Source organism: Triticum aestivum, chromosome 2D, assembly GCF_018294505.1.
Source record: "Triticum aestivum cultivar Chinese Spring chromosome 2D, IWGSC CS RefSeq v2.1, whole genome shotgun sequence".
In the NCBI taxonomy this organism is placed as follows: domain Eukaryota; kingdom Viridiplantae; phylum Streptophyta; class Magnoliopsida; order Poales; family Poaceae; genus Triticum; species Triticum aestivum.
In genome coordinates this window covers 544,685,923-544,707,964 of record NC_057799.1, presented here as the reverse complement: position 1 = coordinate 544,707,964, position 22,042 = coordinate 544,685,923, and the positions used below count along the sequence as shown (strand labels likewise).

The 22,042-nt window shown below is 42.2% G+C and overlaps 1 protein-coding gene across 1 annotated transcript; it reads left to right on the top strand.

Annotated features, from left to right (window-relative positions):
• Positions 1 to 12,990: 12,990 nt before the first annotated feature.
• LOC123054377 (cytochrome P450 99A2) lies at positions 12,991 to 15,152 on the top strand. The gene is made up of 2 exons (XM_044478143.1): positions 12,991 to 14,079; positions 14,391 to 15,152. The coding sequence occupies exons 1-2, from the start codon at positions 13,165 to 13,167 to the stop codon at positions 15,015 to 15,017; spliced, it is 1,542 nt and encodes a 513-aa protein (XP_044334078.1). The 5' UTR covers positions 12,991 to 13,164; the 3' UTR covers positions 15,018 to 15,152.
• Positions 15,153 to 22,042: the final 6,890 nt, after the last annotated feature.

Here is a 22,042-nt window from a genome sequence, read left to right as displayed (position 1 = left end):
TTTTCGTTGTTCCTTCTCCCGCACGAGCTCGAGAGGGTTCGGAGGAATGACGTGGTTTACTTTTGTGTACAAGGCCCAACAGACAAACTACATTCGTTCGTCGGCCGCTTTCGTTCTCCCCTTCTAGCGACGTGGCCGTCACCGTACAAGGCCCGAAACAGAGGAGTGAGGGATATTTTTTATTGTCAAAAAAAAAGGAGTGAGAGAGATTTTTGTGTTTCAGTGTCTAGTTTATTTCACATTGTTGATTCTAGTCCAAAGCATCCCCGTTTTGTGCAGTCTGTTATTTTCTTAGAATAATACATTTTTTCTATTCATAGTTGTATTGAAATACATGGATTATTTATCAAGTAGTTATGCATAGCATCTAACGACTTTGGGATATTTGACGACTGAGCATAGTTCCAACACCGGATTGGTCTCTAAATGCCAGGCAGCTAAACATAGCATTTGATAACTTGGAGGTAGACACTTGCTCATAGGTCTCATACCATTGTGATTAGAGTTAAAATGGTCCCACTTTATATTTTCCTTTGCATGTTCAAATGGCTGAACAGTATTCATGTTTTCCCATCTGGACATCATTGTCCGATATATGGCTCTAAATCTTATTTTGTCCGGAACACATATAGGTCCGCACCTCATATATCCAGGGATTTTACTACCATACCACAACAGGACCTTTTCCCACAAAGTCATGTTTGTTTTTTTATAAGTTTAGCGTGACCATTTTTTCTCTCCCGCACAAGCTCGAGAGGGTTCCGAGGAATGGCGTGGTTCAATTTTGGGTAGAAGGACCGAAGGGTGCGTCTATAGCTCACGTGTAGCGAGCGTGAGCCAAACAGTATTTGGAAAAATGTTCTACATGTATCAAAGAAAAGTTCCAGCTGTATAAAGAAAATTGGTAATGTGTATGAGTAACATAGACATGTATTGAAAATTATGAAGGCCAGAAAATAAAAAAGACTGGTAAAGAAACACATAAAACTGAAGCCCGGATACAAAAACCATTGAAAACTTACACAGAAAACACACATGAAAAAAAAGAACCCGATTTTTATGCTTCTAAAAACCGCTTCCCAGGAACCCAAATAGGGTTGGACCATCTAGCGATTTGCCTACTGTCTTGTAGTAGCCGAGATACAACCTTGGCGAGGCATGAAAAGCCGAACAACTAAGGATGTATTTGATTTGAGAATGAAGTCGAATGCAATGCCATGGTTCCATTACACTAGAATGGGTTGGTTTCCTTCTCGAGTTTGGTAAGAGCAATTCCGATAAATGGAATGGTTACATTTTGGTGTTTGGTTTGAGAGATGGAATGAAATGGAATTGTTAATCTCATACACTGAATGCATACTGAATTGGATTTGGACAGAAAACTAAACTGACAACTACATTAGTTCATGGGGGGGGGGGGGGGGCACCTAAAAGCTCACGAGAACTATATCTCGCCTATAGCGAGAGTAACCCTTTCCCTCCTGAAGCTTTTCGTGTGGCATGAAGTAATAGGTCGGCCCATTTCTATAGTTCATTCACTCATTCGCTATTTGGTGTGTTCGCTGCTACTGTTTTCTCTGGGTTTTTATTTTTTTTCATTTGGTTTTCTTTGTTTCTTCCCCGCATTTTCTTGGTTTTTTATCTTTTCTTTGTTTCTTCATCAGTTCTCTTCGCTACTTTCTTGGTTTTCGCTATTTTTCCTTTTCTTTCATTTTTCTTGTTTTTCACTAGAATTTTTTTCCTTTTTGACTTCATTTTTCTTGGGTGTTATTTGTTTCTTCTTCTATTTTCTTCAATTTATTTCGTGTTTTTCTTGGTTTTCATTATTTCCATCCTTTTGCATTAGTTATCTTTATTTTTTCTTTTAGTTTTCTTTTGTTTTCCTTTTATTTCTTGGTTTCTATTTTTTTGTTTATTTTGACACTTTTCATCAGGTTTTTCTTTCTCTTTTTGTATAGGAAAGGAAATTTACTTATACATGATTAAAAAAATTAAATACATGAATATCTTTCATATACATCGGAAACATTTTTTGTGTATACGTTAAACATTTTCTAAATACCTGATCAACCATTTTTGAACTATATGTTTTGATGCGTTGATTTTTCATACACATTACATATTTTTCTATAAATATAAAACATTTTTGTCCCATTAACATTTTTAAAATACATGATTATTATTTTAAACATATATTTTGATGTAAAAATATCATACTGGTTGTACATTTTTCTTTTACATTAGGAACACTTTTTATATACATGATGAATGCTTTCAGATGCCTGATTAAGAGTTTTTGAAATTTTAGTTTTAAAGTCATCTTTAGGGGTATTTTAATGGTAATTGTTTTCCATATTCCTCGTAACTACATTTTTATGCATGTTATATATTTTTCAGATATATGGTTTTGATTTTTATGTCTACTTATTAAAATATTTATATACATGTTTAACATTTTTCAAATATTTGATTAACACTTTTTAAATACATGTGTTACTTTTTTTGAATATGTATAGAAGTTTTTGAATAAGCGTTGAACATATTTAAATGTCACAAAGGTTGTTTACGAATGTTGTCAATACTTTTGAAATTGATGCTAACAATGTTTTTACATTTGGTTCACATTTTTAAAATTCATTAATTTTTTACACTGGATTAACATTTTGGACTTTTTTACACTGGGTTAACATCTTTTTAAACAAATGAAAAAAGTAAAAAATAAGGACGAACCACAATTGAAAGAAATGGTCGACTCGCTACTGGGCCGACCCATTATATGCGTCCTTGACTCAACGTTCACTTTCACCTTGCAGCAGGCGAGCCATAGGTGCACCCACCTAAAGCTGCGGAGCTCCTATTGGGCACCTACAGCGCCAGAAAACTTACCCAGTCATTGTGTTCGCTCGGTCAAAAACTCGATACTTCATTTGATCGCTAGGTCAACTGGTCCATGATTAACTCTTGACTATTGGCCAATACCCATTGATTGTTGACTTTTAGGAAAAAGTTCGTAATTTAAAAAAAAACTAAGAAATTCATGAATTTGAAAAAAGTTAACTAAAGAAGGTTACCAAAACTGAAAAAGTTAACGGATTTGGAAATATTTCGAAAAAATGAAAAAGTTCACCAAAAAAGTGAGAAAAAACTAAAAAAAAGTTCATGAAAATTTTAAAAAGTCCACAAAGTTTTAAAAAGTTCACAAATTTGAGAAAAGTTCATGTATTTGAAAAAATTTCACTAACATTTTTAGCTAAACTGAAAAATATTCACGGATTCAAAAAAAGTTAATGAAATTTTGAAAAAAGTTCACGAAGTTCAAAAACTTCACAAACATGAGAAAAGTACATGAATTTGAAAAAAGGAAAACACAAAATAAAAAACCTAGTCCTCGTTTTAGCACTAAAAATTTAACACACGACAAAAAGAAGAAGAAAAAGTAAGCATGGAACATGAGCTGTCCTAGTTATTGAAGCGTGAAGTTGTATGTTGATTTTTTGATGTTTAAAGAAACAAGAAGAGTAAAATGGGCCGGCCCAGAGCGGAGGAGGGGGTGTGCGCCGGTTTGCAGAATGAACTGCAATCGGCGCTTAAGGCGACATATAAGATTTGCCCTAAGCTCGAATCATAGTTCGCTGGCAGCGCTTTGTCTTGGCAGAGGAGGTCTCGCCTTAGACTAGCCACGGTGGAGAGTAAAGTACATTAGTAACATACACATATCCCTAGTCTATGTTACTACCTTCATACTGGGCAGTAACTGTGGTGTCATGCAAAGGTTCATTTATTAGGTTAGACTCATATTGCATTGAGACATGTGATGTTACAGCAACTAGTTAAGTTACTCAAACTACCTCTCTCCTCATTAATGCATTGCCACATAAGCAAATTTGCTGAGTTGGACTCGATGTTACCGCTGAAGTTACTCCCATTGTGGCTAGTCTTAGGGTGTTGTTATTGGTCCGGCCTAGTAGCTTCATCATTCACTTTTTTGTTCGTTCATCCTTCTCTTTTTGCTTATATTTCACAAATATTCTAGATACATACTCCCCCCCCCCACCTCTCTCCCGGGAAAATATCTGGTACTCCCACCTTTAGGCTGCTCCCGGTGCTCCAAAACTCGGTAGCACATTTTTAAATGTTATTATGAAAAAAATCCATCACATTGACACAACATCAAAGTATATTGTCAAAAAATTTGAGATCAAAATTCGAAACGTAGCTTGAGAAACATAAATGACAATTTCGACAGTAAATAGTACGCAACTTAAGTTGGGCTTTAGATTAGGCCCATTATCACATTGATGTCCATTTTGTCATTTTTCTATCTCGAGCAATGTTTCGAATTTTGATTTGAATTTTTTTAACAACATACATTGATGTTGTGTCAATGTGCTGGATTTTTTCAGAATTTTTTAAACATTTTAAAATGTGCTACCGAGTTTGGAGCACCGGGAGCACCCTAGGGGTGGGAGTACTAGATATTTCCCCCCTCTCTCCCTTCACAAATACAACGTGTTGGATATTTCTTTTTAGGATCAACGTGTTGGATATTTCAATATGTGTACATAAGGACCAAAATAAGTGAACAAACACATTAAATTATATATATTCATCCGATACGGAAAAAAATTAGAACGTGAACGTCTTATATTTGTGACCAGAGAGTACATTTTAAAACTTAATTTACTTAATGTGAAAAATGTTAATTTAGTGTAAATATTTCGTTCACACAATTTTTAAGAAATGTTCGTACCACTGAACAAAAATGTTCATGACATTTAAATCCTTCACTCGTTTCAATATTTATAGTGTAAAAAATATTTCATACAATTCAGAAAATGTTAATGGCATTTAGAAATGTTCACACGTTTAAAAAAAAAAGATGATACCCCGTGCGTTGTTGCGGGAACTGTTAACAAATAATTTGATTTTGAAAAACATGAGACAATGTAGAAAACATAGTATAAGTTGATGATAAAGAATTATGAAAGAAATATTGTTTAAAGCAAGCATCTAAATAAAATTTTATGAAAAATCGTAAAATGAGTGTGATTTTTATTCTGTTAACTTATTATATTGACAATATATCAGCGAGGCGATTCGAGACGAAAACAACATTGAGTAGAGACATAGTGAAGAAATCTCAACCCTTGGCGAAACCTAAAACAACGATATCAACTACAATTGCGCTTTCATAAAAAAAAACCTAGCTCTCATAGAAAAATAAAACACGAGTTCACTCGTAATTTCATTTTCTATTCAAAAGATCGCTTATAAATCATGAGGCCCACTGTTGAGTAAATCATGCCTCTCACTGAAGCAGTGTACTACACCCATTCACCACAATATACCCAGGTAACTCTAATTATTTTTGTTTGTCTTGTCTGGTGTGCAACCATGCATGCTTGTTTTCTTTTTTTGTGCGGTAAAGATATCTCTTATTGATCAAACTGAGTCACTACAATCGCTCATATACAGACCACCAATCTCATCCGGTGTAGTTCTGAGCCACACAACTGTTTTAGGTCCTAAATGACCCATCTATCCTAGAGCATGACTCACCTTATTTTGCTCACGCCGTACATGCAGGATTGTATAGCGACGACCTCCCTCGATTTTATGTCTCTCACCAGGGTCGCTGTTGGAGACCTATCTATAAGCTTGGATTCTTGATCGCAGCCACTGCGTTTGCACAGCCCGACTCGATAATAAATGAAAGGGTGCTCCATTCCAGTGTTAACTCAATGCCTTCCTTGATCGCCGCCAGCTCCGCCTCTAGTGGGCTCGTGCACGTCCTCAAATACCTGCATGAGGCGAAGATGGTTGGCCCATTGGAGTCTCGGAGGATCATTCCAGCTCCACCAGTGTCGCTTGCCTGAAGGTAGGCTTCGTCGACATTCAATTTTGCCCAGCCATCCGTTGGTTTCTGCCACGTCTCCGGTGGACTAGTGCATGCCTCCCGCGCTGGCCGAAGCTCCTCCATGCGTGATTGGGCACGGGATATCACCATCTTGCCCTTCAGAATGTCGGCCTTTGGGTGTTGCTTAATGCAGAGGATGGAGTCAATGTAGCCAGATAGAAATCTTCTTGATGCTTCCACTGGTGGCGCCGGTTTGTCGTGGGTAATTTCGTTTCTCACTGCTATCAATTATTTGGGTCGGGTATACCGAGAGACAATGTCCACGTGAAAAAAGCAATGAGTGGAAGGTTCCTGAAGATTGAACCTTGTCGGGGCATTATTTCTCACTCTTATCCATACACACATGCATCCTTACGTATAAAATGAAGAAGCGAAGGCTCCCGAAGGCCTCTCTTGAGGCTATAAAAGGAGACGTCTGCCAAGGAGGAAAGACACCAGACGGAGAAGAACCAGCCACCGATAGAGCAGAGAGCTGTGACTCAGCTAGCAAGCTCATTGCTCAGTAGTAGTAGTAGTAGTTCCTAATCCTGTAATAAGAGCCACAACATTTAGTGCATTGTAAGCTCACGAAGGTAGTTAGAAGGTAATTTCCTTTAGCTTGTGTAATCCCTTCGGGGCATCCCGAAAGGAAAAGCCATATGTAAATTATGTTGTGAAAATGATGTAGTCTCATGCTTTACTTGGTATTTTTATTTATGAATTTATGGGACGAATTCTTATACTAGGAATCCTATTGGAGAAACTTCGGTCGACAGTTATCTGTTTAGCCTTGTGTGGCATTTGAATGAGAACCTTGTGGCCGTAGAGAAGTGTTCCCTTTGGGTGGAACTGCCTGTGAAGACGATAGGAATTTACCCCATAAATTTGTAATTAAAATATCAAGTAAACGAACCTAGCTACATCTGAAACAACATAATGAAAAATATGATGATTACTAAGTAGGATTTTACACCACTGCGAACACCGTCGGTCGTATTGTTGGCCTCGTCAGCCCTTAATAGATCCTGCATTAAAGAAATAACCAGGTTAGAACGTGCAAAATTAAATATTGCTATGAATAGTGAAGTACTATTCCAAGTAGTATACTGAATAGGAAACACTATTATGAATAGTAACCTACCTAGTGAATATTAAATACTATTCAGATAAAAAGCGTATATCTATCTTCTCTAATGCAGGATCTATTAAGGGTTGACGAGCCCAACAATACGACCGACGGTGTGCGCAGTGGTGAAAAATCCTACTCAGTACTTACCATATTTTTCATTATGTTGCTTCAGATGTAGTTAGGTTCGTTTACTTGATATTTTTAATTACAAATTTACGGCGTAAATTCATATCGTCTTACCACGCAGTTCCACCTGAATGGAACACTTCTCTATGGTCACAAGGTTCTCATTCAAACGCCACACAAGGCTAAACAGAAAACTATCGGAAGAGGTTTCTCCTATAGGATCCCTAGCATATGACCTCGTTCCATAAATTCATAATTAAAATACCAAATGAAGCACGAAACTACATCATTTCCACAACATAATTTACATATGGCTTTCCGTTTCGGGAGGACCGAAGGGGATTACACAAGCTAAAGGAAATTACCTTCTAACTATCTTCGTGAGCTTACAATACACTGAATATTGTGGATCTTATTACAGGATGAGGAACTACCACTACTGAGCAATGAGCTTGCTAGCTGAGTCGCAACTCTCTGCTCTATCGGTGGCTGGTTCTTCTCCGTTTGGTGTCTCTCCTCCTTGGCAGATGTCTCCTTTTATAGCCGCAAGAGAGGCCTTTGGGAGCCTTCGTTTCTTTATTTTATATGCAGTAGGATGCATGTGTGTCCTTCTAGGGTATGGATAAGAGCGAGAGATAGTGCCCCAACAAGCTTCAATCTTCAGGCTCATTGCTTTTTTCACGTGGGCGTTGTCTCTCGATGAATAATTGTCTAGCCTCTGCGTATCATCTTCGCTCTTTAGCCATGCAATTCTTCATGTGATTAGCCTTCAGATAGATAGCTTCTTCTGCCTTTAAGAATCCTTGTGCTAGTGCCTGTGTGCATATATGTCGAAGCTGCTTTACTATTCATCATAATTTATTTATTTTACATTATAATTTTTTTACAGGGGTCTTCCCTGCCCATATATATTTGATATTTCCATATCAATATTTGGTAATATTCCATTTTATAATATTCTAGATTCTATCAATATTTGGGTTGGGTATAGGTCCTCCACGCCTGAATAATTGATAGCATATCAATATATGGAATTGGGCTTTATTCAGGCGGCCGCCCATGCCCTGCTATGTCCATATGATCGTCATCTAACAGATGGAAATCATATTTTCAATTGCATTCATTCTTTATTTCTTCAAAAAATTCATCTATTTCTTGTCTTAATTCTTTTAATATTTCTTCCTTTATTATTTTTGAAAATTCTTCAAATCTTTTATCCATTTCTTGATTGATGTATTCACTGTCTAAAGGGTCAAGTCCCTTTAGAAGGCATTCTTGATATGTTTGATATTTTGGAGACTCTTCATTCTTTATATTCTTCGAGCTTGATGCCTCCCCCTTTGTAGGAGTTAGTGAAGCAGGTACTCCTCTTCTCTTTTGGATATAGTCTTTAGCTTTTGGGTCAATATAATAATTTTCTCCTAATACCTTTCTTGCCGAAAACAAGGCTTCCTTTATACCATCATATTTTTTGAATGTTAGATCTTCTCCTCTTCTTTTTGCGTTTATCTTCTCAATCATAATGTCTTCCCATATAAAGCTTGACGAAATTCAACAGTGCATATTGGATAATTTCTGGTACCAATATACCGTCAAGACAGAGGAAAAATGATATATGTTATCAATTCTCAATAGTCTGGCAGAATATTTTAACCAAATGAATAGAAATTTGCCAAAGCCAGAAAGGATTGAAATACCAAAAGGAGAAACATTATATATTTTGTTTGATGGAAATAAACTAGGCATATATTTGACATGGGAAGACATTATGATTGAGAAGATAGACGTAAAAAGAAGAGGAGAAGATCTAACATTCAAAAAATATGATAGTATAAACGAAGCCTTGTTTTGGGCAAGAAAGGTATTAGGAGAAAATTATTATATTGACCCAAAAGCTAAAGACTATATCCAAAAGAGAAGAGGCATACCTGCTTCACCAAATCTACAAAGGGGGAGGCATCAAGCTCGAAGGATATAAAGAAGGAATTGTCTCCAAAATATCAAACATATCAAGAATGACTTCTAAAGGGGCTTGACCCTTTAGACAGTGAATACATAGATCGAGAGATGGATAAAAGATTTGAAGAATTTTCAAAAATAATAAAGGAAGAATTAAAGGAAGAATATTAAAATAATTAAGACAAGAAATAGTTGATTTTTTTGAAGAAATAACGAATGAATGCAATCGGAAATATGATTTCCATTTGTTAGATGACGATCATATGGACATAGCAAGGCATGGGCAGCCGCCTGAACAAAGCCCAATTCCATATATTGATATTGCTATCAATTATTCGAGCGCAGAGGACCTATACCCGACCCGAATATTGATAGAATCTAGAATATTATAAAATGGAATATTATCTAATATTGATATGGAAATATCAAATATATGGGCACGGAAGACCCCTGTAAAGATATTAAAATATAAAATAAATAAATAATGATGAATAGTAAAGCAGCTTCGACATATATGTACGCATGCACTGGCACAAGGATTCTTAAAGGTAAAAGAAGCTATCTATCTGAAGGCTAATAGCATGAAGAATTGCATGGCTGAAGAGCGAAGATGATACGCAGAGGCCAGCCAATTATCCACCGAGAGACAATGCCCACGTGAAAAAAGCAATAAGATTATTCATGAAGATTGAAGCTTGTCGGGGCACTAGTAGTAGTAGTAGCAGCAGCAGCAGCAGTAGCAGTAGCAGTAGCAGTAGCAGTAGTTCCTCATCCTGTAATAAGAGCCACGATATTCAGTGCATTGTAAACTCACGAAGGTAGTTAGAAGGTAATTTCCTTTAGCTTGTGTAATCCCTTCGGGGCCTCCCGAAAGGGAAAGGAATATGTAAATTATGTTGTGGAAATGATGTAGTTTTGTGTTTCACTTGGTATTTTTATTTATGAATTTGTGGGACGAGTTCTTATGGTACAGATCCTATAGGAGAAACCTCTACCGATAGTTCTCTGTTTAGCCTTGTGCGTCGTTTGAATGAGAACCTTGTGGCCGTAGAGAAGTGTTCCCTTCGAGTGGAACTGCGTGGGAAGATTGAAGGAATTTAACCCATAAATTTGCAATTAAAAATATGAAGTAAACGAACCTAGCTACATCTGAAACAACATAATGAAAAATATGGTGAGTACTGTGTAAGATTTTACACCACTGCGCACACCGTCGATCGTATTGTTGGCCTCGCCAGCCCTTAATAGATCCTGCATTAAAGAAATAACCAGGTTAGAACGTGCAAAATTAAATATTGTTGTGAATAGTGAAGTACTATTCCAAATAGTAAACTATTGTGAATAGTACCATATCTGTCGGCGAAGGGATAGGGGGGCACCAACTTGGGGAGGGGAACTCCCTTTGGTGCACCGACCAAGGAAAGGAATCCCCCTCCAACTCCAAATATGCCCCCAAAGCTTGTCTTACAAGCTAGAGGGCGCCCCACTTTTATTGGGCCCATATGGCCCATTAACTGTCCCTATGTGGCCTTTAGCTAATTCTATTAGCCCATAGCCCCTAAATAAATCCTAGGGAGCTCCCGGTAATTACAAGAACCCTCTCATATTTATATTAGGTCCTCAAAAATTATTTTTGCCTATATAACATTACCCGATATTCTCCTAGATCCTTTTGGTAACCCCAAAACACTTCCGATTTCTCTCAAAACTATTTCTTCCATTACCAAAACTAGTACGGTAATATTTTCTCATGTTCCTAACTCCTATATCACTCAACAGATCATAATCCCTTAAGCATGTGACCCTGTAGGTTCGGTGAAATATATACATCAACAAAACATCCTTTCATTCAATGATCAACAACGGAACTGTGAACATCCATGTTGACCCCTATACTCACACAAATGATATTCGAGTGAACCTTTGGTTATCATATACTATTCCTTTTGCTTCACGATACATTACCAAACCTGAGGGGAGATATATCGGTATCCCCGTGAGTTATTCACATGCTCACTATACCGGTCTCCTCATTACTGATTTTTTCCTTCTTTCTCGTTGTTGTGTTCCGGCATACCTGTGAGCAATACTTCACCTGTGTCTAGACAGACGAAGATGGATGCCGTCACACCAAGAGGGCCCTAAGAATATCTATCCATCATTGGAGGATCAGATGCCACTCCTGAGCTATCTTGCCCCTTGTCATACTTTCCGATGAACCTTAAGTTGCAGTTATGATTACCCTGTAACGGATAATGTTGGAACAACACCAAAGTGCATCATCTGGTATAAAGTGACTTGATACTCTCATGGTCTAAGGAACTAAGCATACTTCAACTCTCTGTGTTATAGACTATAGACTTACGACGATAACATATCAAAGTATAACAAACAAGTTGGGTCAATTCAATATGATTGTCCTTCTAACTCCATACTCTCAAAGTTGCCGGCATCCTTGTTACGCTTAACTCGTAGCAGTGATCAGGAAAACATAACCATCATGCAACACTTGATCTAGTCCTAGAGGCAAGACTAGGAATCAAGTTTTATCGTTTATTACTCTACACGTGCTTATGAGTTTTTCTCTGAATGACATATTCAAGAATCATAACAGTTATAACATAGAATATAAAATCTAATCATAAACATGGAAATAAATAATACAATCATTATTGGTTCTAGGGCATATTTCCAACACGTCTAAAGACACAATATTTCTATGATGTTTGAACGATCTTTATTGCGTTTAATTTTAAAATGTTATTACCCTGTCTGATGAGTGATATTCCTTTATCAAATGTTTTTGTTATCCTTTTTCCTTTCTTTGTTAGAGCTATGTTCAATTATTTAAGCAACCTTCTTTTACAAGCAAACCTCTCCTTTGGGAATACCCTAACAATATTTTATGTTATCCAGACAAACTCAGCTCCTGAACACCACACTGAGAACGAAAGTGATGTGACACGATATGTGCACGCACGAACTGCAGACCACATGATTTGAAGCCACACAAGTTGATAGAATGAGGCAATCCAATGGATATGTCACCCGTTGTCTGTTGATCGCACATGAATCCATCGTGTGCATAACAGTGCTCCACTGAGAAAAAAAGGGAAGACAAGGGCCTAGGTTTTTATGTTGGGATGATGGCATCTAAGTTCATGCAAGCTACAAAATCTGCATGGAAAAATTCATGCGTGGTGTACCGTGTCACTTAGGGATGCAAGTGGCGTGAGTTGGTGGATAATGGCACAACAAATTTAGCGTTAATCTGTAGCATTGATGAGCTAATTGATAGTTTCGCGGGGTGAAGCGGGATGCCGCTTGCACCTCTATGTGAGTTAAAACCTCATGTTGAAAGATACCACTAAAAACACAATTATCACAGTAAAGAAACACTATCTTGTGCAAAATATTACCATGACACGCTAATAGAATAGTATGGAAAGGTGTCTGCCTAATGGATGATGGATACGAATCTAGACCAAACAATGCAATGCTTACTTTTTCGTACTTACCATTGCTTACTCAATGATAATACTTATAATCCTATGTGATGGTTCGGAGACAAGGAGCAATTTTTTACTCAAGTACAACAATAATGAAGATGCACCCAAGATTTCTGAATTTGTAAGAGAATTTTAAAAATATTAAGGAATAAGTATTTAGTTTTGTCTCTGCTCTCTATATGTAATGCTAAATTATAGCCTTTTTTGAATACATATAGAGAGCAGAGACAAAACTGTCATGACAGTTGGGATCTTAGTTTTCACAAAAACCCCCAAGAAACCTTAAAAGAAGGAAACTGTCATGACAGTTGGGATCCATTATTTATGCCCATGGGCACATCCTCTCATTTGGGAGGAGAGGTGGCATGGTGGCGTGCGGTGGTTGGTGATGGTTGGGGTGGACGGGATGGGGCGTGCCTCGTGGGACAGTAAAGATAGTTTCCTATAAAAAAGGACCATGATCAATTGAGCATCTGTTGTGTTGACCACACACATCCAAGCAACAAGCAACCGTTCTTGCTTGCTGCTCATCGCAATCAAATTCCATGGAGCTAAGCGCAGCCACCCTCCTCTTCCTCTCCCTCGTCTCACTGATCGTTCTCTTATCCTTGCTTGGCCGCAAACCAGCACCAAGTTCAAGGAAGAGGCAGCCTCCCGGCCCACGGCGTCTCCCCTTCATCGGAAGCCTCCTCCACCTCCTGACGGCGACGCCGCAGGTCGCTCTCCGGGACTTGGCCAGGAAGCACGGCCCGGTGATGTACCTGCGGCTGGGCCAGGTCGACACCGTCGTGATCTCCTCGCCGGCGGCGGCTCAGGAGGTGCTCCGGGACAACAACCTCAACTTCGCGTCGCGGCCGAGCCTCCTGGCCACGGAGATCGTGGGCTATGGAAACACCGACATCGCCTTCGCGCCATACGGCGCCTACTGGAGGACGCTGCGAAGGCTCTGCGTGGTGGAGCTCCTGAGCGCACGGAAGGTGAGGCAGTTCGCGCCCATCAGGGACAGCGAGACCCTGTCCCTCGTCAGTAAGATCCGCGCCGCCGCCGCCGGCGGAAGCGGCGAACCGGTCAATCTCGGGAAGCTGCTCGTGTCGTGCACGAACACGATCACCGCAAAGGCGACGTTCGGGCACGGATGCGACGCCGAGCTCCAAGAGCGGTTCTTGTCCACGATGCAGGTGGTGCTCGACACCAGCGGCGGGCTCTGCATCGGGGACCTCTTCCCGTCCCTGCGGTTCGTGGACGTCGTCACTGGGCTGCAACGCCGGCTCTGGCGGGCGCGCGGGCAGCTCGACGACGTCTTTGACAGGATCATCGCTGGGTGCGAGGCGCGGCGAGAGGAAAAGAAGAAGACGACTACGGCCGGAGATGACGACCTTCTCAGCGTCATGCTTAGAATCAAGGAGGATGGCGAGCTTGAGTTCCCCATCGGCACCACAAACATCAAGGCAATCATAGTGGTAAGTGCTGAAAGGCTGGCCTGCTTTCCGAATTGTTTCTCACAGAGTTAGAACTATCGCTGTGCAATATCTAAACTTGTGCAAGTCGTCTGAATATTTATTTTAGGTAAGTTGATTTTTCGGGCCGTTAGATTAAGATCCAGTGGCCATTCTTCTTTCTTTTTCTTTCAGTATTCTTCCTCCTTCAAACGTTCCTCCTCCTACAAAATCGACTTATCCAAATTGCAAATTCAGTCAATTTTACATATAGCTATTGTGCTAATTAAAATTGATATCATTACTCGAATTAACTCCCAATGCTTGTCAAATAGGACTTGTTCACGGCAGGGACGGAAACAACGTCGTCAACGGTTGAGTGGATCATGTCGGAGCTCATGAGAAACCCAGAGGTGATGGCCAAGACGCAGGCAGAGGTGCGGCAAACATTGGACAACAAGAGTCCAGAAGATCACGAGGGCCAAATGGACAAGCTGAAATACACGAAGATGGTGATCAAGGAGGGCATGCGGCTGCACCCGGTGGTGCCGCTTCTGCTCCCCCGTGTCTGTCAGGAGACGTGCAACATCGGTGGATTCGAGGTCTCGGAGGGCTCTAGGATAATGGTTAACGCATGGGCGATAGCAAGGAGCCCTGAGAATTGGAATGACGCGGAGGAGTTCAGGCCGGAGAGGTTCGAGGACACCACAGTGGACTACAACGGCACACAGTTCACGTACATACCTTTCGGGAGCGGAAGGAGGATGTGCCCCGGCGGTACCTTTGGGCTAGCTGTGTTGGAGCTTCTCCTTGCACGACTTCTGTACTACTTTGACTGGAGCCTCCCCGACGGAATTAAGCCGGATGAGCTTGATATGGACATGATCGTCGGCTTTACAACAAGGAGAAGGAACCAACTTCACCTAGTAGCGACGCCGTATAATGTTCCAACGGAAAATTGAGGTTGATCAATGTGTAATTGGTGCTTGTGATGGTGATTGTGCTCGTGTGTGATTAAGGCCTTGTTAATTGCATATATGTCCTGATTTATGAGATTAATATGGGTAAATAAATAATCCGACAAATATCTTCATCTAGAGTAAAATTCCTCATTCAACTTGCATGATGCGTGAACTTTAGTCACCCAACTGTGAAAATGCCCACCTGACCAACTAAACTTTGCAAACATAAATCATATGGTCCAAAACACGCCATCCTAGTGAGAAATCGGAATGTTGTCATGTTTACCCCACATATCAATGTCCTGCTAGTGAGCATGGATCCTCATAGTTTCTCCTCCATAAGGATGACCACGTCTACAAAAAGAGCATGTGTGGCATGTTCTGAACCATTCTGGAGCTCGTCAATGAGTCGAGTGGATTTAACGAGCAATTTTAGAGTTCGATGACTCATGTGAGCGCATCATGCAAGTTGAGTGAGCACGAGTAACACAAAGGCAGTACTAACTACTCCCTCCGTTTCTAAATATAAGTTTTTTTAGAGATTTCAATATGAATGTATATATAAACGTATTTTAGATTGTATATTCACTTATTTTATCTGTATATAGTCAATATTAAAATCTCTAAAAAAGACTTTTATTTAAGAACGAAGGGAGTACTACCTACCTCCACACAAATATAAGATGTTTTCGGATATATGGAATATAGATAGACTGAAATGAGTGGACAAATGGACGTGGACGAGGAGCACACGACGACGCACACCCCTTGAATCAAAGCCATTCGTTATTCGTTTGGGGATCGCTGCAGGTTTTAGTTTAGGGGGTGTTTGGTTCAGAAGTCCTAGGACTTTTTTAGTCCCAGGGACTAATCAAAAAAGACTCTCTAGTAGAGTCTTTTTCTAGTCCCTGTAGAAAAAGTCCCTCCCGTTTGGTTCCTAGGGACTTTTTAGGGTCTTTTTCTAGTCTCTGGGACTAAAAAGTACCTGAACCAAACACCCCCTTAATTGGCTGCGAGAGCGCAATACAGCGTGCTTGAGTATATGGCAACAGTAAATGCTATCCATGCTCATTCAATTTGAGGTGTAGTACCGTGTCTGACAAACATGTAGCAAAGATTTCAACGGAGCAATGAATGGCAAAGACTTTTGGTACATGTCCATTTAATAAAAAGAACCAGGATGAAGCACTGTAAAAATGTAAAGATAGAAACTGTCTCTTCCACCAATGGCATGTAGGGATACATTTGTCTTGATTTTGACGATTAATTGCACTTTCTTAGAATTTTATTATTGAATTCTCATCTTTTTAGAAGAAAAATAATTCCATAGATTTAAAAACAAACTAAGATTATTCTGAAGAAGTTTCTAGAACTATTACCATGACGTTCTCATTTTTTCACTTAAGATAAAAAACAATATGAAATGTGTTAACAATCTCTTGGATTTACCTACATAATTTTCTTGGAATTAGTATTGAAAGAAATCGAAGCTACTGCGCTCCATGGACGATTCATGCACGATTGATGATCGGATGGCCGTACTGCACTTCATTCAATAATTTGATGGCTGGATGTGTAGAATCATGCAGATGTCGTGCATGAAGTGTCGTGTGTCTAGCAGCGTTGTAAAGAAATTTCCTAGGAACTTGGTACTCCACAAGCTGTGAAGCGTCCAACTAAACCTTAGATGCGTTTATATGATTCGCCAAAATCATTGACCACACAAAGATGTGTTCACATGTAGACGCATTTATTAGATGTGTTTATATGATTAAAAAAGTAGGGCTTTCAAAATTTACATGCATGTGAGGCATTGATGATTAAAAAGTAGGGCTCTTAAAATTTACATGCATGTGAGGCATTGTCAGATGTCCAGTCCAAGTGTCCAACCGTTCACATGTAGAAGCATTTATTCTTTGTCAGGGATCTTTAAGATATAGAAAAATACCTCGCAGACTAATATAGCGGTACATATCCCAGATGAGGATCTGTGGCTCTCATGTGCCACGCACCCCTATATGAAAATAGCACTAAAAACATATTAGGAAAATTCAAAAAATTCTGAAATTTTGAGATATGGAACTTGGTTGCCTGTTGTACACACGTGTTTAGTTTCGTGGGGAATGGGTGCCCGTGATAACACCAGTAAAAAAAAAAAAAATTCGTATGTGTAGCAAAAAAAAAACTGAATGTAACATGTGCCGGAACGTAATTCATATGCCGCGGATACCACGGGCACCCATTCCACACGAAAATGAACACTGGTGTACAACGGGCACTCAGGTTTCATATCCCAAAATTTCATAATTTAATTTTTTTTCTAATATTCTTTTAATGCTATTTTCATACAGGGGTGTGTGGCACCCGAGAGCTGCAATGCATTTTCCTACATATCCCTGTGCTTATTCAATGGTGAGATATAGGGAGGGTGAGCCCGCAGGTCTTTCTATGCATTTTCGGTGAACAAACTCATTAGAGCATCTCTAGCAGACCCCACATAATGCCGACCCGCAAAACGCGTTTGCAGTTCGCGGAAAAACAGCTTTGCAGCCCGACACGGGCGAGGGCAGAGTCAGACCCCGCAAACGGACCCGGAAAAAAGGATATTCGCAGTAGATGCTTTTTTACGGGTCGCTATACGGGGTCTGTTCGGGCGCAGCCGCTTGGACTCGCAAACCGAAAACCCCCAATTGAGCGAATTTGACAGCAATTCTGATAAATGAGTTCAAATTCAAACAATAAAACATAGTTGGCGCACAAATAAAATCATAGTTTTGTAGGAGAAACACAAAAGGACTTGCAAACGACCACGTCCGTCGCTCTTCACTCCGCACCACCTCCATCGAGGTCGCCGCCGCCCCCGAATCCACCGCCGACACTTGTTCCAACTCCGGCACCGAAATCACCGGCGGGCGCGCTGAATGCATCGACGATGTTGGTTCCTAATCCCGATGATAAACCATCGTCGGCACTGTAACACGCATCCGCCGAAGCAAGCATCCGACTCTTCAAGATGTCTCTCCTTGCCATATCATGCCATTCTTTGGTGAGGTCGTCCATGTCATTGCGGTTCATTGTCATGATCCTATTCTCTTCCGCAAGAAGCTTGGACATGGCTTTGTTCTCGGCGGCATGTGCTCTTCTCTCCTCAATGGCCGCCTTACGCAGCCCCTCGTCCTTGAGCAATTGCCACTTCTCTTGCTTCTCTTGTGCCTTCTTCTCGGCCAACTCTTTCTTTTCCTCCAAGGTCTTCGCTAACATCAACTCATTTGATTGCACCATGACATCTATTTTGTCCAGCAAGCTCAATGCCTCGTGTTCCCTCTTGATCTTCTCCTTTGTCTTCTAGTCACCATCGGGCTTGTTCAAATTTTTTGGGCCATCATCATCCTCATCTTCATCCATGTTCGTAAGTGCACCTCTCTTCGGTGGGGATTCCTTGTCAATCAACTTCCACTTCTCGCACTCTTTGAGCATATCCCAACAATGCTCTAGCTTAAAAAATTTGCCTTCGGAAGCTTCCATGTCTTTGTATCTTTGTTGGGCAATTTTGTCCTACACAATTTAAACAAGTCAAATGATGCAATCATTTCATATGATGCAATATGATGTGCACAACTTGGGACGTGAAAACGAACTCACATAGTCAGATTCCACGGTTCCACTTGGAGGTGCATTGCGTACTTGTTCCAAGCAAGCAACCCAACAGCTGCAAATCGGCTTGATCACGTCCCAACGCTCTTGGAGCGACCAAAATGTCCATGGTGTCCTATTGGGATGCTTGGCCATCATGCAGAAGTATTGATCTTCGATTCTTTGCCAATATCTCTTAGAGGTTTGAGATGTACCCGTGCAAGCATCAAGAGAGACCACACTCCAAGCCTTGATCAAGATTTGATCTTCCAAGATCGTGTAGTTCTTCGACCTCATGCTTTTTCTTGCTTGCGCTTCCTCATACACCCCCTCATCTACCTCCTTCACTTCATCTTCACCACCGTGATCATCCACGCCACCCTCCGTTTCATTGTAATCGAAATCAGCGAACGGGGCCCTATCGATGTTGACGGCGTTGGTGTCCAACAAGTTCACGAACTCGGCTGTGGCATTGTTCGAACCACCGCTACATTGAGCGGCATCAAGTCAAGAACAACCACAATGCCGAAAAACCAAAGCAAGAACAAGAGATCGAAGATGCAAACCTTCCGGCCATTTCATCGAACACCTCGCTTGCGGTGGAAGCAGCGCCGTTGAGCGACATCGTCGGGGAACATCTCGCCGGGGCGGGGGGGGGGGGGGGAGTGCACGAAGGCGTCGGCCTTTTCGTAGCAATCCTCTTCCGCTTCACGCCCGAAACCTTGCTCAACTTCTCCGCCGGCGGCCGGGCAGATCGCGCACGGGGTCAGCCGGATTGCCGCCCTGCACGACAACGTTGCCCCTACCGCTTGCGGGCAGGCGTGTTGGGGCCTTGGGCGACATGGCCGGCGACGAGATCCGCCAGAGGGGATTGCGCCTGCGCGACCTCCACGGGGACGGGGGACTGTTGGGAGGCTTCCATGACGGCGAGGTACGGCGGGGAAGATGGATCGGAGCTCGCGGTGGCGGGGCAACGGCGACCGAGGAGGTGGGGGGGGGGGAGCGGGAACGGCCGCACGGAAATTTCCCTCGCGCCAAATCTCGCTGCGGATAGGGGGCGAGCTCGGGCCGGCCTCCCACCCCCTGAATCTAAAGGTTGAGGGCGAACTTTTGCCGCGCCCCGCAAATATTTTTACAGGTCAGACGCGTTTGCGGGGTCTGTTCGGGCTGGATTTTCCGCGCCGACCCGCATTTTCACTGTTATTTTGCGGGTCGGGGCTTTTTACGGGGTCTGCTAGAGATGCTCTTCAAACTTGTCTATATACATCCGATTTAGAAAAAAATTGAAACATCTGATATTTATGAACGAAGGGAGTAATAGTGATAGGAAAAGAAAAGTCTACTTTCAAAAGCTTAGGCTCCAATGTGTCTGCTACTAGAGTCAAAAGTAGTCGACAGTTGATGGATCAGAAATGGTCTTTCCTAGTAGTATGTCAATAGCTACGACTTCGGGGTATATTTTTCTTTACATTCTCCAAATACCTTCAGTTTGTAAATACAGAACTATAATGCTGATTTTGCTCATGAAACGTCAGGGTTGACGATTAAGAACCAATTATTGTTAGTACTCCAATATGGAGCTTGGTGTAGACTAACCAGACTACTAACTCCCAACGTGATCCAGACGTCCCTCTCACGCAGGAACTCTTTCCGGCCGCCGCCTTCTCTTCCAAAAAAAGCTAGGGTTCGTGCCTCTCGCCGGCTCCGCTGCAGGTTCGCCTCGTCTCCGGTGGCCCTAGGGCCATGGGCGCGGTGGATCCTGGCAAGGGCCGGCGGGAGGGCTTCGTTGTTAGTCGTTCCTTCAAGATTTGTTAGGGTTTGTGTCCTATTTAGGAAGACGAGACGGCGGCGGCTCCTTGAAGATGGAATAAAGGTCTCCCCGCCTAGTCCCCATTCCGGTGGTGTGTCTAGCATAGTTGGTGGGCGTGTGAAGGTGTGTCTCCGACGGATCTATCCTCGGTGGATTTGCTCGGATCTAGTTGTGGTTCGTTTATGTTCGTGTGTCTTCAGGTTGGATCCTTTTGATCTACGTTATTCTTCATCAGCGACACTTGCTGTTCTGGTGCGCTGGTCCTATGGGGCCTTAGCACGACGACTTCCCGACTGTCTACTACCACAAGTTGTGCCCAACTCCGGTGAGGGAGGGGTGATGACGGCGGCGCGCCTTCGGCTCGCTTCAGTGATTGTAGTCGTCGCTAGATGGTCTACGGATCTGGATGTAATTTTTATTATTTCTAGTGTTCGTTGTACTGCCATGATAGAAGATGAATAGATTGAAAGTTTTCTCGAAAAAATAATATGGAGCTTGGTACTCGTGATATGGGGTCAAGTTTATGAATATTTTTCGCTCCTGTTTAGGAGGAGGAGCTACAACGACACATGAGGTTTGGTGGGACATTCCAGGACGTTGAATTTTGTCCTCTAGTATGACACAGGTGTGGAGATTTTCTTTGATTTCCTACAAAGAGAGATAAGGTATTTTATGTTGTTCAAATGTCTTGATTGCGCTAGACAGCACGATCAACACTATTACTCTATGCACCCTATAGGAGTATAAAAAAGCAGATTGGGTCATGTTGTTAAGAAAACTACTGGAGCTCGGTTCTAAGAAGAGACAGATATAAAAGATGTTCTAACTTGTCCTAAACGGGATGTATATAAATACATTTTAGTGTGTCCGTTCACTAATTTAGTTTGTACGTAGTTCATATTGAAACATCTAAAATTCTCGTATTTGCCCGTGCCGCTCCCGCGGGCGGCCCGGGAGTAACCCTAGCCGCCGCCGGCACACACCCACCGTTCCTCTTCCCCTCGCCGCCGCCGGCGGGAGTTGCCGGGCAAAGCCCGCGCGACTCGGCGGCGGCGGGGCCTGTTCCCTCCTCCCTTCAGGGCTGGGCAGCGCGGGCTGCTCGCCTTGGTGGGAGTTCGACCCGATGCATGGAGCTCGCGAGCTCGAGGAGGCGCGACATGCTGGCGAGGTGGCCAGCGATGGCATGGCTGCGCTGGTTGGCTTGGGCACGCTGGTCGCGGCATGGGAGCGCGAGGTCTCCATCCCGCGCGGATCTGGCGCCTCGAGGGCGCGCGTTGAGGCGGGGTGACCACGTACGAAGGAGTGGCATGGCTGCGCAGGGAGGCGCCGTGGTCGCACTGGGGATCCAGATCTGGCGCTTGGATGCCACGCCGTGGCTCGGGAGGCCCGGATCTGGTGTGTAGGGGTCGCGGCTGTGCTGGGGCGCCAGCGGCCGGGCCCACTCATGGGTGGTGCTCCGGGCGCGCAGATCTGACGCGGCTGCTGGCACGCGCGTGGAGGGAAGGAGTGGTGCTGCGCGCGGACAGACGCGAGCTGCGCTGTGCATCGCGAGTGCGGGCGGCCTAGGAGTTCGTCTGCTCGA

Bases quoted from the DNA above. Each gene is read 5' to 3' on its own strand.
- LOC123054377 (XM_044478143.1), top strand. From the start codon at position 13,165: ATGGAGCTAAGCGCAGCCACCCTCCTCTTCCTCTCCCTCGTCTCACTG. The intron at 14,080-14,390 runs GTAAGTGCTGAA...CTTGTCAAATAG, and splicing joins ACATCAAGGCAATCATAGTG to GACTTGTTCACGGCAGGGAC.